This window comes from Bubalus bubalis, chromosome 20, assembly GCF_019923935.1.
Source record: "Bubalus bubalis isolate 160015118507 breed Murrah chromosome 20, NDDB_SH_1, whole genome shotgun sequence".
Classification (NCBI taxonomy): domain Eukaryota; kingdom Metazoa; phylum Chordata; class Mammalia; order Artiodactyla; family Bovidae; genus Bubalus; species Bubalus bubalis.
The window spans coordinates 1,022,538-1,035,496 of NC_059176.1; the positions used below are offsets into that span (position 1 = coordinate 1,022,538).

The following is a 12,959-nucleotide window of genomic DNA, read 5'->3' on the forward strand; positions in this document are numbered from 1 at the left end:
AGGTGGCAAGAATACACAGAAGAACTATACAAAAAAGATCTTCATGACCCAGATAATCACGATGGTATAATCACCATCCTAGAGCCAGACATCCTGGAATGTGAAGTCAAGTGGGCCTTAGGAAGTATCACTACGAACAAAGCTAGTGGAGGTGATGGAATTCCAATTCAGCTATTTCAAATCCTAAAAAATGATTCTATGAAAGTGCTGCATTCAATACTCCAGCAAATTTGGAAAACTCAGCAGTGGCCACAGCACTGGAAAAGGTCAGTTTTCATTCCAATCCAAAAGAAAGCAATGTCAAAGAATGCTCAAACTACCTCACAATTGCACTCATCTCACACCAGCAAAGTAATGCTCAAAATCCTCTAAGCCAGGCTTCAACAGTATGTAAACCATGAACTTCCAGATGTTCAAGCTGGATTTAGAGAAGGCAGAGGAACCAGAGATCAAATTGCCAACATCCGTTGGATCATCGAAAAAGCAAGAGTTCCAGAAAAATATCTACTTCTGCTTTATTGACTATGCAAAGCCTTTGACTGTGTGGACCACAACAAACTGTGGAAAATTCTTAAAGAGATGGGAATACCAGACCACTTTATTTCTTGAGAAACCTATATGCAAGTCAGGAAGCAATAGTTACAACCGGACATGGAACAACAGACTGGTTCCAAATTGGGAAAGGAGTACATCAAGGCTGTATACTGTCATCCTGCTAATTTAACTTATATGCAGAGTACATCATGAGAAGTGCTGGGCTGGATAAAGCACAAACTGAAATCAAGATTGCTGGGAGAAATATCAATAACCTCAGATATGCAGATGACACCACCCTTATGGCAGAAAGTGAAGAAGAACTAAAGAGCCTCTTGATTAAAGAGGAGAGTGAAAAAGTTGGTTTAAAGCTCAACATTCAGAAAACTAAGATCATGGCATCTGGTCCCATCACTTCATGGCAAATAGATGGGGAAACAGTGGAAACAGTGAGACTTTATTGTTTTTTTGGCGGGCGGGGGGCCTCCAAAATCACTGCAGATGGTGACTGCATCCATGAAATAAAAATTACTTGCTTTTTGGGAAAAAAAATTATGACCAACCTAGACAGTATATTAAAAAGCAAAGACATTACTTTGCCAACAAACATCTGTCTAGTCAAAGCTATGGGTTTTCCAGTAGTCAGGTATGGGTCTAAGAGTTGTACTATAAAGTAAGCTGAGCGCCAAAGAATTGATGCTTTTGAACTGTGGTTTTGGAGAAGACTCTTGAGAGTCCCTTAGACTGCAAGGAGATCCAACCAGTCCATCCTAAAGGAAATCAGTCCTGAATATTCATTGGAAGGACAGATGCTGAAGCTGAAACTTCAATACTTTGGCCACCTGATGCGAAGAACTGACTCATTTGAAAAGACCTTGATGCTGGGAAGGATTGAAGGCGGGAGGAGAAGGGGACAACAGAGGATGAGATGGTTGGATGGCATCACTGACTCAATTGACATAAGTTTGAGTAAACTCCGGAAGTTGGCGATAGACAGGGAGACCCGGAGTGCTGCAGTCCACGGGGACACAAAGAGTCGGACACGACTGAACGACTAACACTTACTGGGGAGGCAGTGGCTGCATTTGAAGCGGGTCTTGGAGGTCCACACCCAAGGAAGGAGGGGCCCTCCCACAGCAGCGAGGGGCGCGAGGGGGAGGGGTAGCAGCCCCAGACAGGAGTGGCAACTCCTCCCTGAAGGGCAGGTTCCAGCTCCTCTCGCCCTGCCCTCTTTCCAGAGCCTTCTCTGCCTCCACCCAGGGGCCTCCAGAGGTGTCTACATTCTTGCCACCACCGCCCACAGGATAACCCTTCGCGCCCCGCAACGCTCCTCTCTGGGGGGCGCGGCGGCGGCGCCGGCTTCTCTCCCTGCCCCCGGGTTTGGTCAACCCCAGGGGGCAGACATCAGTTCGGCTCGAGACCCCTCCCCCAAGCTGCGCTGCGTCGCTCTCTCGCGACCAAGATGCCCAAGTCCCCCGGGCAGCGGGCAGCGGCGATCGCCTCTCAAACCTCCAGCCGCGCCCGCCCGCTGGCCGCACGCTCGGCCGACTGCACCTTGCGGCGGGGCTCGCCTCCTGCCCAGCTCCCAGCCCGCGGGCTCCAGGAGCGCCCGCCTCCGCCGTCCCACCCACACGGAGCCGGGCAGGGGCCACCCCGGGCCCGCCCCGCGCTCGGCACCGCCCCGCCCCGCGCGCACTGGGCATGCGCAGAGCCGGGTACGCGCCGGAGCGCCGCCATGGAGCGCATCGAGGGGGTGGCCGTGGGCCGCTGCGCAGCCTCGCCGTACCTGGTCCCGCTCACGCTGCACTACCGCCAGGTGAGCGCGCCTTCCGCGCCTTCCATTCCCCGCGCTGCCCGACACCGCCCCGGGACCCCGTCCGCCTTCGACCCGGAGCCCCGCCCACCCTCGAGCCCGCAGCCCCGCCCCCGCCCGGAGCCCCGCCCCCAGCCGGCAGCCCCGCCCCCGCCTGGAGCCCGGCTCCGAGCTCCGGGCCCAGGAGCCCCGCCCCGAGTCTCGTGGTCCCGCCCCGCAAGCCTCGCGTCCCCGCAGAGCGCTTTGCCGGAGTCCAGGTGCACACTCCGGTTGAGTGTCGGGGTCGGGGAGGGTCTGGGCAAGGACACCTCGAGGGACCACTCATTCCTCCAAAGAGACTTTGCTGAGCCCCGGCCCTTTTTGCGGTGGGACATATTGGGCGCCCCCAGGGTCGGGGCAAGCTTCCTGGAGGTGGTGTTCTCCATTCTGGGCAGAAGAAGGCGAATGGAGGGACGGGGGTGCGCACTGGAGAGCCTCTCCGGGTGGGCTTCCTCTCCAGGACGCCTCCTCCGTGTCTCCACCTGCCGTCCTTGCAGGCTTTCCGCCAGGGCATCATCTCCTCCTACCGTTCCCTGGGAGGCAGTGCGGTACCACGGCTGCCTCCCTTGGCGCCGTACATGGGAGTAGGTTCACAGGAAACACATGTTTGTCCAGTTTGGGCCCTCACCCTTTGCTTGCAGCTCCCCTGGAGTCCACCGTGCCATCCAGGTGAGGACTGCACCCCATAGCGTGGTCTGTGCGGCCCCTTGGTGCCCCTCAGTCAGGACAGGTGGTGCAGGTCTTTGGTGCCCCTCTCTCTGCCTGACTGCCCTTGGCCTGCAATATCGTGTCTACCCCCCTCCCCCAGGTCCCTTCCTCTCTCCAAACTATGACGCCCTCTTGACCCCCAGCCTGAGAGAAGCTGCACCGCCCCCCCCCCCCCCCCCCCGTTGCTGTTGTCCCATTGGCCCTAGGGGACAGGGAGTCTTGTCCCCAGGCTGGACCCAGGCTGGCAGCACTGGCCTGGGGCAGAAGCCAGGGTGGGGTGAGGGCATAGTACAGGGACGTGGAGGTTGCCGCCCTGTCCCTGGTGCTGGCCTGGGGCCAGGATGCCTGATTGTGGCCACACAGCTCCCAGGGGCCAGGGCTCTGGGAGCAGCAGGTGAGCACAGGGTGGTCCAGGCACCTGACCGCTGTGGCCTCTGGCTGTGGCACCCTCCCCCACTTCCTGTGAAAGGTGGATGGGTGCTGGTAACCAAAGCTGAGCCCGTGTGGGTGGCAGGTTGCAGTGGGCACAGCCAGGGGGCCACGGGACACTGGGCTGGGCGGTGAATGTCAGCAAGGGGCTTCTGCAACTTTGCTCAGTAGCCGCTATGCCAGGGGAGATCTTATGGATGGATAGATTGATCATCCAGAGGCAGGGCCTCCCCATGGCTCTGAGGGGGAGGGGGCTGTGTTTACACTCCAGTCCAGTTCCTCCCTCCCAGTGCCATGAAGATGAGCCAGGCCTGGGTCCGGACCACCTGGGTGGGGGTCCTGCAGGAGGGGCTGCACGGGCCTCAGTGGACCTCTCTGGACCCTCCCCTCCACCCTGCCTGGACCTCAGGTTTGACCGATGTTCTGATCCTGATCCAAGAGGGTACCTGAAACCAACACAGGGTGATACGTACCCTGAGGGAGGCAGGGGACAGCCCTGAACTTGGCAGACTTGGGGACAGGCCTTCCCTGGAACCCCTCCTGGTGGGTGGCCGGCCCTGGGGTGGCCAGGCTGCAGGCAGGCCCAGGCCTGCCTCTTGTGGGTGGTGCCTCACCACGGCCTCCCGGGCAGCCCGACCGGCACAACACAGCTCTCCTTCCCCCCGGAAACCGAAGCTGCTGCCCGGCCAGGACGCTCCTGCCTCCAGGCCAAGCTCAGCCCAGGTTCCCTATCTCCGCTAGACCAGCGTGTGGGCCTCTGCCTGTCAGGCCTCCCTGCCGGGAAGGCCCTGTTTTCTCTGTGAGTCCTGGTGCAGTGTCGCCTCCTCCGGGAAGTCCTCACAAAGGTTGTTCCTCGGCGTCTTCTCTCTTTTGCAGCCCTGACTGTACTTTCTGTCTCTGGTGCTCAGGTTCATGTCCAGTTCGTGGTTTGGACAGGGCCCCATGTGTCGGGCTGGCAGCTCACCAGGGCAAAGGGCTGGACCAGTGGCTGAAGGGCAGTGGGCTAAGCAAGCTGGTGATGGGTATCCACAGGGCTGGGCTCTCGGGCTCCAGGGCCAGCCCCATCCTCAGAGACCTCTTTGAGGAAGGCTCAGGGACAGGGGGAACGGCCCAGCTGGCAGGGTCCCAGCCCCTCATGCCTCCTGCCGGCTGGAACCACGTTAGCATCGGTTCTGGTTGCCCGCGGCGGCCCAGGCCCCGGCTCCGCACTGCCTTCTGTTCACCAGATGCCGCCCGGAGCCCTGGGAGCCGCTGGGGCAGGGCACCCCAGGCAGGGGAGCAGGGTGGCGGAGGGAAGGGACAGAGCAGCAGGACCACAGGCCACGGGAGAGACAGCCCCAGGCCAAAACCGGGCTGGGGAGAGGGTGGTCCCTGGTCCAGTCACGCCCCTGAGTCATCCCGTCTACGGGGCAGGCTCCTGCCGGGCGCTGGCACACCCCCCAACTGCTCCTGTGCCCCGCCCCAAGCCCTCCCATGGCCCTTTGTCCAGGCACCCAAGGGAGCTTCAGCCGTGAAGACCTGATCTCTGCTCCACTCACTCGGGAGCCCCCAGCCCGGGGCCCTCCACACCCCATGATCCTTCCCGGTCTGGGTGACAGCGAGCGTCTCCACAGCTCCCCACTGCTTGCTTCCAGTTTTCTCGTCACTCCTGGGGAGCATGCGGCTGCCCTGGACCCCCCTGCCCACCTGCTGCACCTCCTGGCTCCCAGGCGGCCTGGGCCACAGCTGGTCTCCCTGGGAGGAGCTGCTGCAGTGCGTCCCCGGGGCCTCCTCGGTCCCGGGAGCACTTCCCGACCGCTGCCCTGTCTCTTCCAGAATGGTGCCCAGAAGTCGTGGGACTTCATGAAGACTCACAATAGGTGAGGGCCTGGCCTGGCTGGCTCCAGGAAAGAAGGCTGGCAGGGACATGGGGCCCAGGGGCAACGGAGCCGTAGCCCCCCACCTCTGCGTTTCTGAGCACCCCCGCTCTCCCTGCCTCTCACCGAGGGGCCCCATGCGGGCCTCCCAGGCGCCCTTGCCCTGGAGCGCCGGGAGCATGGGCCGGGGGCAGTGTGGCTTTAGCTGTCCGGCAGGGCCCACGTGTCCAGTCATTCCCGCGCCCTCAGATGCTGCCACCCCCAGCCTGTCCAGCTGCCCAGCGTGTCCTTCCCACTCCTGCCACGCAGCACATACAGGAGGCCTGGGTCCTCACCTGGCAGTGTGACCCTGGCGAGTTCTGTCCCGGCCTGGGCCTCAGTCTGCCCATCTGAGCACGGGACCCAACCCTCCAGGGCTGTGGAGGGCAGCGAGCTAAGGGCACGCTTCTGTGCTGAGCTCGGTTCCCCCCCGCCCCCAGCGTGACCATCCTCATGTTCAACTCTTCCCGGAGGAGCCTGGTGTTGGTGAAGCAGTTCCGGCCAGGTGAGGCTGGGGTCGGGGAGGCCGGCAGGCTCACGTCCAGCCCCCTGGGGTCCTGGTGTCAGCATGTAGACCCGGGAGGGGGATCTGGGAGAAACAGCCTTGGCAATGGGGTCTGGCCAGAGCGGGTCACGTGGAGCCGGCCGCCATAGGCCGTGACGCGGTCGCCTCCCCCGGCCAGCCGTGTACGCTGGCGAGGTGGAGCGTCTCTTCCCAGGGTCCCTGGCCGCTGCGGAGCAGGACAGGCCCCAGGCGCTGCAGGCGGCGCTGCCTGGCTCAGCGGGGGTCACCTACGAGCTGTGCGCCGGCCTCCTGGACCAGCCGGGGCTCTCGCTGGAGGAGGTGGCCTGCAAGGAGGCCTGGGAGGAGTGTGGCTACCGCCTGGCACCCTCTGACCTGCGCCGGGTGACCTCGTACAAGTGAGTGGGGCTGGGAGGGCGGCCCGCAGTCGGACAGCCCTGGAGGCGGGCTGGGACAGGCCGCTGGGGGGCGGCAAGCGCTTCCTCCCCAGGGCTGTGCAAGCAGGGTGAGTTTGCCTTGTTTTGCAGCTCAGGGTTGGGGGAAGGTTGGCTGGAGCCTGAGGCCCCCGGCCCCACTGTGGCCCCCCCGGACCCCTGTGGCCCCCAGCCCCCACTGCAGCCCCCTGCGGCCCCGCCACACCCCCCGCCCTGTGTGGCCAGCTCCAGTGGCAGCTGCTGCTCACAGATGCCCCTGCTTCCTGTGGGATTAGGCGCCGGGGGCTGGGGGTGGGGGCGAGTCACAGAGCGCTCTGACGGCGGCTCAGGAGTGAGGGCAGGGCCGAGTCCTGGGCCAGGGTTGGAGCTCTGCGCTCCCAGGGAGGGGTCGCAGTGCCCCTCCAGAGTCCGGGTGCCTGCCGGCCACTCCAACTCCCCCTGGGGACATCTTCCGGGACGGGATGTCAGGTGAAGCCCACCCTTACCCTGGGAGTGTGGCGATGGGTCCCCAGCCCTGGTGAAGTCCCGAGCAGGACGAGGGTCTCCAGCTGAGCCCCAGCCCCTGGCAGCCTGCTCCAGAAGAATGGGGCCTCAGCTCTGCCCCCTAGGCCAGCCCAGGGCCACCTCAGCGACACCCAGGCCCAGCCAGGCATCCCTGGCCTTCAGTCTTGGGAAGGAGATGGGGCAGGGCCTAGCGCCTCCACACTCCAGGTGGGGTTTCTGCACCCCAGGGTCAGACATGCTGTGTGATGCCTCAGTTATCTGCAGGCATTCTCCGTGTGCCTGGCCAGTGGCCACTTGGTCTCTGAGCCTTTGGGCTGGCGATCCAGGGGCCCTGATTTCAGGTAGGGATTGAACCATTGGGCAGGCCAGCCCTGGGAGCGGGGGGTCCCCAGAAGGGGTGAGTCTGCATGGAGGCCTGGCAGAGGCGCTGCGTGGGAAAGGCTCAGATTGAGGGGACAAGCAGCCCAGTCTCTGGGCCATGATCTGGAGGGTACTGGGGAGCCACAGAGGGTTCTGGACAGCAGGTGGTCCGTGGTCAGCTCAGACTGCATTTTAGGGACAAGGGCAGGCAGGCCAGGGAGGGGGAGAGGAGGCCAGCGCAGCTCCTCACCCCGGGAGCTGGACGGCAGCTGGACGAGCCAGAGCTAAACTCACGCAGCCCCGTGGCCCGGCCCACAGCTTCCGTCTGCGGCCCCGGCGGCTTCCCTGCCCGTCCCGGGTGACGCGGCCCCCCCTGCGCTTGCCTGAGGTCTCTCGGCTGGGGGCGTGATTGAGTGCGCAGGGGGAGGCCGTGCCGGCCTGGCAGGGCGCACTCTCCTTGGCGCCGGTCTCCTTCACACACCGGCGGAAACGGGGCCTGGAAACCCCGCAGACGGCGACTTCCATCAAAGCTCAGGCTGTGGTGGCCGGCGGAAACGGGCTTCAGGAAGGGTCCGGGGGAGATAAGGGGCCGGAGGGCGGAGGAAGCAGCTGGGTGAGGTCAGTCTGGGCGTGGCCCCGCCGGGGGTGGGACAGCTGGGGAGGGGACGGAAGCCCCTCTGCTCCTTGCCCTGGTGTCCCGGGAGCTTTTGCACCCCGCAGGCCTTGGCTGGCCTCAGCTAGCCTCAGCGGGACCTGGGGGTCCCCCTTATCCCCTGGACTTTGTACACAACCTCTGGTTTCCCTCTCCTCTGCACACTGTGCTGGGGCCTTCCCCTCTGGAGTCCAGACCAGCCTGTCCGTCACCCCATCCTCAAGGCAGGCAGTCACCATGGCTACCTGCTGCTGACCTCTGCTGCTGGGTCTGCGCCCCTACCTTCTGTCTGGCCCATCCCCCTCCCTGGGGCCAGCAATCCCCTCCTGGCTGCCACCCAGGAAGGAAGGGGAGTCCTTGATGCCCCCCCAGCCTATGAGCCCTAGTCCTGGGGACCTCACCCCCCACCCTCACTGTGAGCCCCAGCCTGGAGTGGGTACCCTACCCTGTGAGTGCCCACAGACAAGCTGCACGGCCGGAGCCCTGGGCGTGGACCGGCTCTGCCGGGTGGGGAGAGGACCAGCTTGACCCAGCCTGGGCAGAGTGGCGAGGCCCACGGTAGGACGGGGGCCGCCTGTCAGGCACCCATGTTCTCACTGCGTGGTTGCCAGGGGTCAGCCGTCTGCTTGCCGGGGACCTGGCCCACCACTCAGGGACTTGACGGGCTGCAGCCAGGCATCAGCTGGGCTCTGCAGTCTGGTCCGGGGCTCTGCGTCCTCTTGCAGCTCCTCGTGGCCGTGCCTGCGGGCTCTGTCTCCTGGCTGGCTCTCGGGCTCTTAGAGGCCCCCACACACCCTGGCCCATGGACCTCCCGCAGCACCGAGGCAGCTTGCTTTATCTTCAAGTGTCTCTCTGAGTTTTCACTGATCCCTAAACTCTCCTGATGAGGTCACACCGACCCAGGATCATCCCCCCTTGATGAACTTAAATTCCCCTCATTAGGTCCCGTAATCGCGTCTGTAGAATCCCACCTTCATCACCTGACCTAATGTGACCGGTGGCACGTCACAAGCCTCGTCACACCAGCATGTTCCCAGGTCTCCCTCACACTCGAGAGGATACCGCGTGGGGACCTGGGAGCCCGGGGGCCTCCTGGAACCCTGCCTGCCAGGGGCTGGAAGGGGTGGTCAGGAGAGGACTGGGGAAGGGGCAGGGGTGGCCGGCGGGGCCTGAGTGGACCCCTCAGCACATGCTGTCTCATCTTCAGGTCTGGCGTGGGACTGACCGGCTCCAGCCAGACCATGTTCTACGCGGAGGTGACAGATGCCCAGCGGGGCAGCCCGGGTGGGGGCCTGGCTGAGGAGGGAGAGCTCATCGAGGTGGTGCACCTGCCCCTGGACGGCGCCCGGGCCTTTGCGGACGACCCGGATGTTCCCAAGACTCTCGGCGTGATCTTTGGTATCTCATGGTTCTTCAGCTGCGTGGCCCCTGGCCTGGGTCTCCAGTGAGAGCCCCGCAGACCCAATAAAGGCTGGCATCGCTCTTGGATATGACCGACTCTGAGCTGTGACCGGGCTGGGCTGGGGGGCAGGGTAGGGCGAGGTCTCCACGAAAGCCCCTCAGCTCCCCCTGAGCAGAGGCATCGGCTGCAGGCTGTGCGGGGGGCTGTTGGGACCTGGCCGCTGGCAGAGGGCTAGGCCAGGCCTGGGCAGTGCTGCCGGCTGGCAAGGAGAGGCGGGAAGACGGTGTCGGGTCAGGCCGTCCCTGGGGGCAGGGAAGGGTCAGCCAGGCTGAGCGCTCAGGGCCCACTGGGCACCGGCCGTGGATGGAACTGTGGCCCTGGGGGCGGTGGCTGTCACATCAGGAGAGGCTGTGGACAAGTCCAGAGGCGCGTGCTCCCTGCTCCTGGGTCCTCCCTGAGTGGGGCTGGGCCGATGCCCCCCTCAGTAGCCCTGTGGCCCTGGGCACTGGTGATAAGTCTCGCTCCACCTGCTGACCTGTGTGCAGGCTGGCCTGCAAGCCCCACAGAACCCCCACGCGGGGGGTCGGGGATGATGTGAGCTGCCCTTGAGCTCCTGGGGTCTTAGGAGGGCTGGACATCTGCCCCACCAGGCTCCCAGCAGGACCTCCAGCGTGCGCTGGGGCCTTCTGCGAGGAGTATGTGCGGGTCATCGTGGTTTGGGTGTCTGTGGGCGTGGCGGGGCCGTCAGTTGGGAGAGGGCCAGGGAGGTTTCCTGGAGGGAAGGCTGGCTCTCCCCTCTGCGAGGGTGGTGGCCTGGCCTGGCCCTTTCCCACAGGCCCCCAAATCCTCTGGTCAGCCCCTTGGGTAATGCCCTAGGACATGACGGGGGCAGCCTGGGTCATGGTCCACTGACCCTGTAGAGGGCAGAGTGTCCAGGAGATCCTGTTGGACAGACAGGTTGGGACTGGGGGCCCGGGTGACCAGGAGCTTTTGCTGTGAACCTGCAGGCCCTGTGCCCCGGCACTCGGCCCTGGCTGGAATGGGAGGGGCGCTGAGCGAGGACACGCTGCCTCTGGCTTCTGCTGAGAGCCTGCTGTCAGGAGGGGACAGCTCCCCAGCCGAGGGCCCCCTGCCCTCCTGTGCTCCCTGCCTGCCCCGGGCCAGCGGGCACTTTAGTTCCTGCTGGCCTGGGGGCCGTGTGTGGCTGAGCCCCTCCAAGAACGGCTCAGAGCCCATCGCCCCCGAGTCTGGCCCTTGGGGCCGCCCTAGGGTGGCTGCACCCAGGAGGCCCACCCAGGCAGCACCACCTGTATGCAAATGCCGGCTGTGACCCAGGTGGGGCGGCCCGGGTGGGGTGTCCCGGGAGCCCAGCCTAGCAGTGGGGTGCTGTGGGGGGCGGTGCTCGGGCCTAGGTGTGGAGCCGACGGGGTGGTGCCGTGCTGGGGTCCCGAGCGCCAGCACCGCCCTGTCAGAGGGGCCCTGAGGGCGGCCCTGGGCCGGGATGTCTGGAGAGTCTGAGGCAGGGGCTCTGCCCAGCCTGGGGCTGCCCCACCCCGCCCGCACCTTCCACCTGCCGCTGCCCACCTCCTGAGCTCCACTGCCTGCCCACTCAGAGGGGCCTCTGCTGGGCCCCGGGTGGGGCTGGGTGCCCTCTGCCCTGGGGAGCACATGGGCTTTGGCCTGGCAGGACAGGGCCCTTGTCTTGGGTGCAGTCCAGCTCCGCACTCTGCTCGGCAGCCCGTTGAGGCAGGTCAGGAGGCACTGCCGGGCCTAATGGAGCTGGCATCGATTTCCTGGCAGTGTGGGGGGGGGCTGTAACCGGAAACTCCCCTCCCTGGCCGCTATATTTAGCACCGCAAAACACGGGCGGAAGTAGCTCACTCAGCCCCACCGGCTCTGTCCACATGCCTGGCAGCCGGTGCCCAGCCTGGTCCTGAGCAGCCTGGCCAGGCTGAGCCGCGCCCCCTCCACACGTGCCTTGTCTGGCGCAGAGTGATGCCCACCCCAGAGTCTGCCTGGAGGGCCCCTGGGGCAGGGGACTCGGAGAGGGAGCCCTTGGGTTAGGGGGCGGGTGGGGCTGGAACACTAAGTGGAGCGTGACCCAGGGAGCCCTAAACTATGCCGGGGTCTTCCTGGAAGAGGCGGGAGCCTGGCTGTCTCTTGAGTCTCAGCCCTCTGGCTCCCCCCGCCAACCATAGGAGGGGACCCCTGTAGGAGGATCGCCCGCCCCGCAGCCCCAGTCCCGGCCCCTTCCCTCAAGCGGCCAGTGTCCTGCCTTGAGCATCTCCTGGGTCCATTTTGTCCAGGCTGTGGCTCCTGGGAGGGAGGGGGTGGGGAGAGGGGACCATGAGGGGCGTCTGTGGCCTGCAGGGGCCATCCTGGGCAGGGAGGCAGGGAGCCCACTTTGCTCCCAAAGGGCCTGGATGGAAGCATCCACCATCCACCCACCCCTGGATGGAAGACAGGGGCCCGGACCCCTGTCTCCCTGTGTTGCAGGGTGGGTGGGGTCTCCCTGGGCCCCAGGGCAGCCCTGCCCCCTGGCAGGTTGAGCTGGAATCTGGAGGTGGGCTGAGCGTCCCTCACTGCCGCCTTCGAGCCAAGACAGCCCCGAGCAGGGCAGGGCCTCCGCCCAGAGCAGCAGCTCCTGGGACTCGTGGCCCAGTCGCCAGGGTCAGCCACAGTGTCCCGCGGCACATCCCGGCCGTCTGCTTCTCCTGCAACTGGCCGCCGGCAGGAAGCTTTGAGGTGGACAAGGGAGGAGCACAGAGGGCGGCGGCGGCGGCGGGGGGGCTGCTGTTCTCCAGATTCCACCTCTCACTCGTGCCGGAATTGCCCCCTCGGCCCCTCCACGGCCAGGACCCTGTCAGGCCACCGGCCCCTCTCGTTTGCTTATGGCCTCCCTGTCCGACCTCACCCCGTGCTGCCCTTCCCCCCTACAGCCAGGGATCTTTGTGACAATGTAAGTCACAAATGTGCAGCCCAACCCAGCTCAGCTGCTTTCTGTGACTTCCCGTCAGCCTTCCCAGGAAGGCTCGCCAGGCCGGCGCAGCACAGCTAGTGCTCGCCACTCCTTCCAGCCTCCCCAGGCCCTCACCTGCTCTGCCGGGGCGAGTCCTCCTCCTCAGCCCCAGGGCCTTTGCATGTGCTGTTTGCAGCCACTTTCCCTGGCCGACCCTGGCCTGCCCACTGGGTCTGAGCAGGCCTACTGGTCAGGGCACCCCACCTGCCTCACTCAGTACAGTCTGCTGTTGTGTGTTATTTAAGTTCTCTGCCCACTCCACCAGCCCCACTGGGAACCACTCACGGGTGGGTGGGCAGGGGCTGTGTCCACCTTGCTCATGGTTTGAGTAAGTGCTGGAGGGCAGTGGGTAGTAAGGCAGCGAGCAAGGGCCAGGATGGAGCTCTGCCCCTGGGATGGTGCAGGGGCCGCTCGTCCCTGATGGGGCCTGCAGGACTCCGTCCCTGCCCTTGGGCCAGAGCAGGGGGGCGGGGGCCTCTGTCCGCGAACCCCCTGCCCCCACAGGCGGTAACCGCTGCCCAGGAAGCAACTGGAAGGCTCTAAACAGCGCTCATATTCCCTTATTTGGTGGGGGTCGCTGTGCATGGCGGGGCCTGGCTTGTGTCCTGCCCCCTCCCAACCTAGAGAGGGGCTCAGGTCAGGATGGG

General features: G+C 64.6%; 1 protein-coding gene across 3 annotated transcripts; it reads left to right on the forward strand.

The window, feature by feature from the left end:
- Positions 1-2,204: 2,204 nt before the first annotated feature.
- Positions 2,205-9,379, forward strand: NUDT14 (nudix hydrolase 14). Of its 3 annotated transcripts, none has more exons than XM_044932885.1 (5): positions 2,205-2,350; positions 5,339-5,382; positions 5,859-5,923; positions 6,138-6,339; positions 9,099-9,379. In XM_044932885.1, the coding sequence occupies exons 1-5, from the start codon at positions 2,270-2,272 to the stop codon at positions 9,337-9,339; spliced, it is 633 nt and encodes a 210-aa protein (XP_044788820.1). In that variant the 5' UTR covers positions 2,205-2,269; the 3' UTR covers positions 9,340-9,379. The 3 variants fall into 3 exon arrangements, with proteins under 3 accessions (XP_044788820.1, XP_006043395.3, XP_044788821.1); XM_006043333.3 differs by having other exon boundaries at positions 2,206-2,350; positions 6,102-6,339; XM_044932886.1 differs by lacking the exon at positions 2,205-2,350 and adding an exon at positions 2,698-3,055 and having other exon boundaries at positions 6,102-6,339.
- Positions 9,380-12,959: the final 3,580 nt, after the last annotated feature.

Bases quoted from the DNA above. Each gene is read 5' to 3' on its own strand.
- NUDT14 (XM_006043333.3), top strand. From the start codon at position 2,270: ATGGAGCGCATCGAGGGGGTGGCCGTGGGCCGCTGCGCAGCCTCGCCG. The intron at 5,383-5,858 runs GTGAGGGCCTGG...CCCCGCCCCCAG, and splicing joins TTCATGAAGACTCACAATAG to CGTGACCATCCTCATGTTCA. The intron at 5,924-6,101 runs GTGAGGCTGGGG...TCCCCCGGCCAG, and splicing joins GGTGAAGCAGTTCCGGCCAG to CCGTGTACGCTGGCGAGGTG.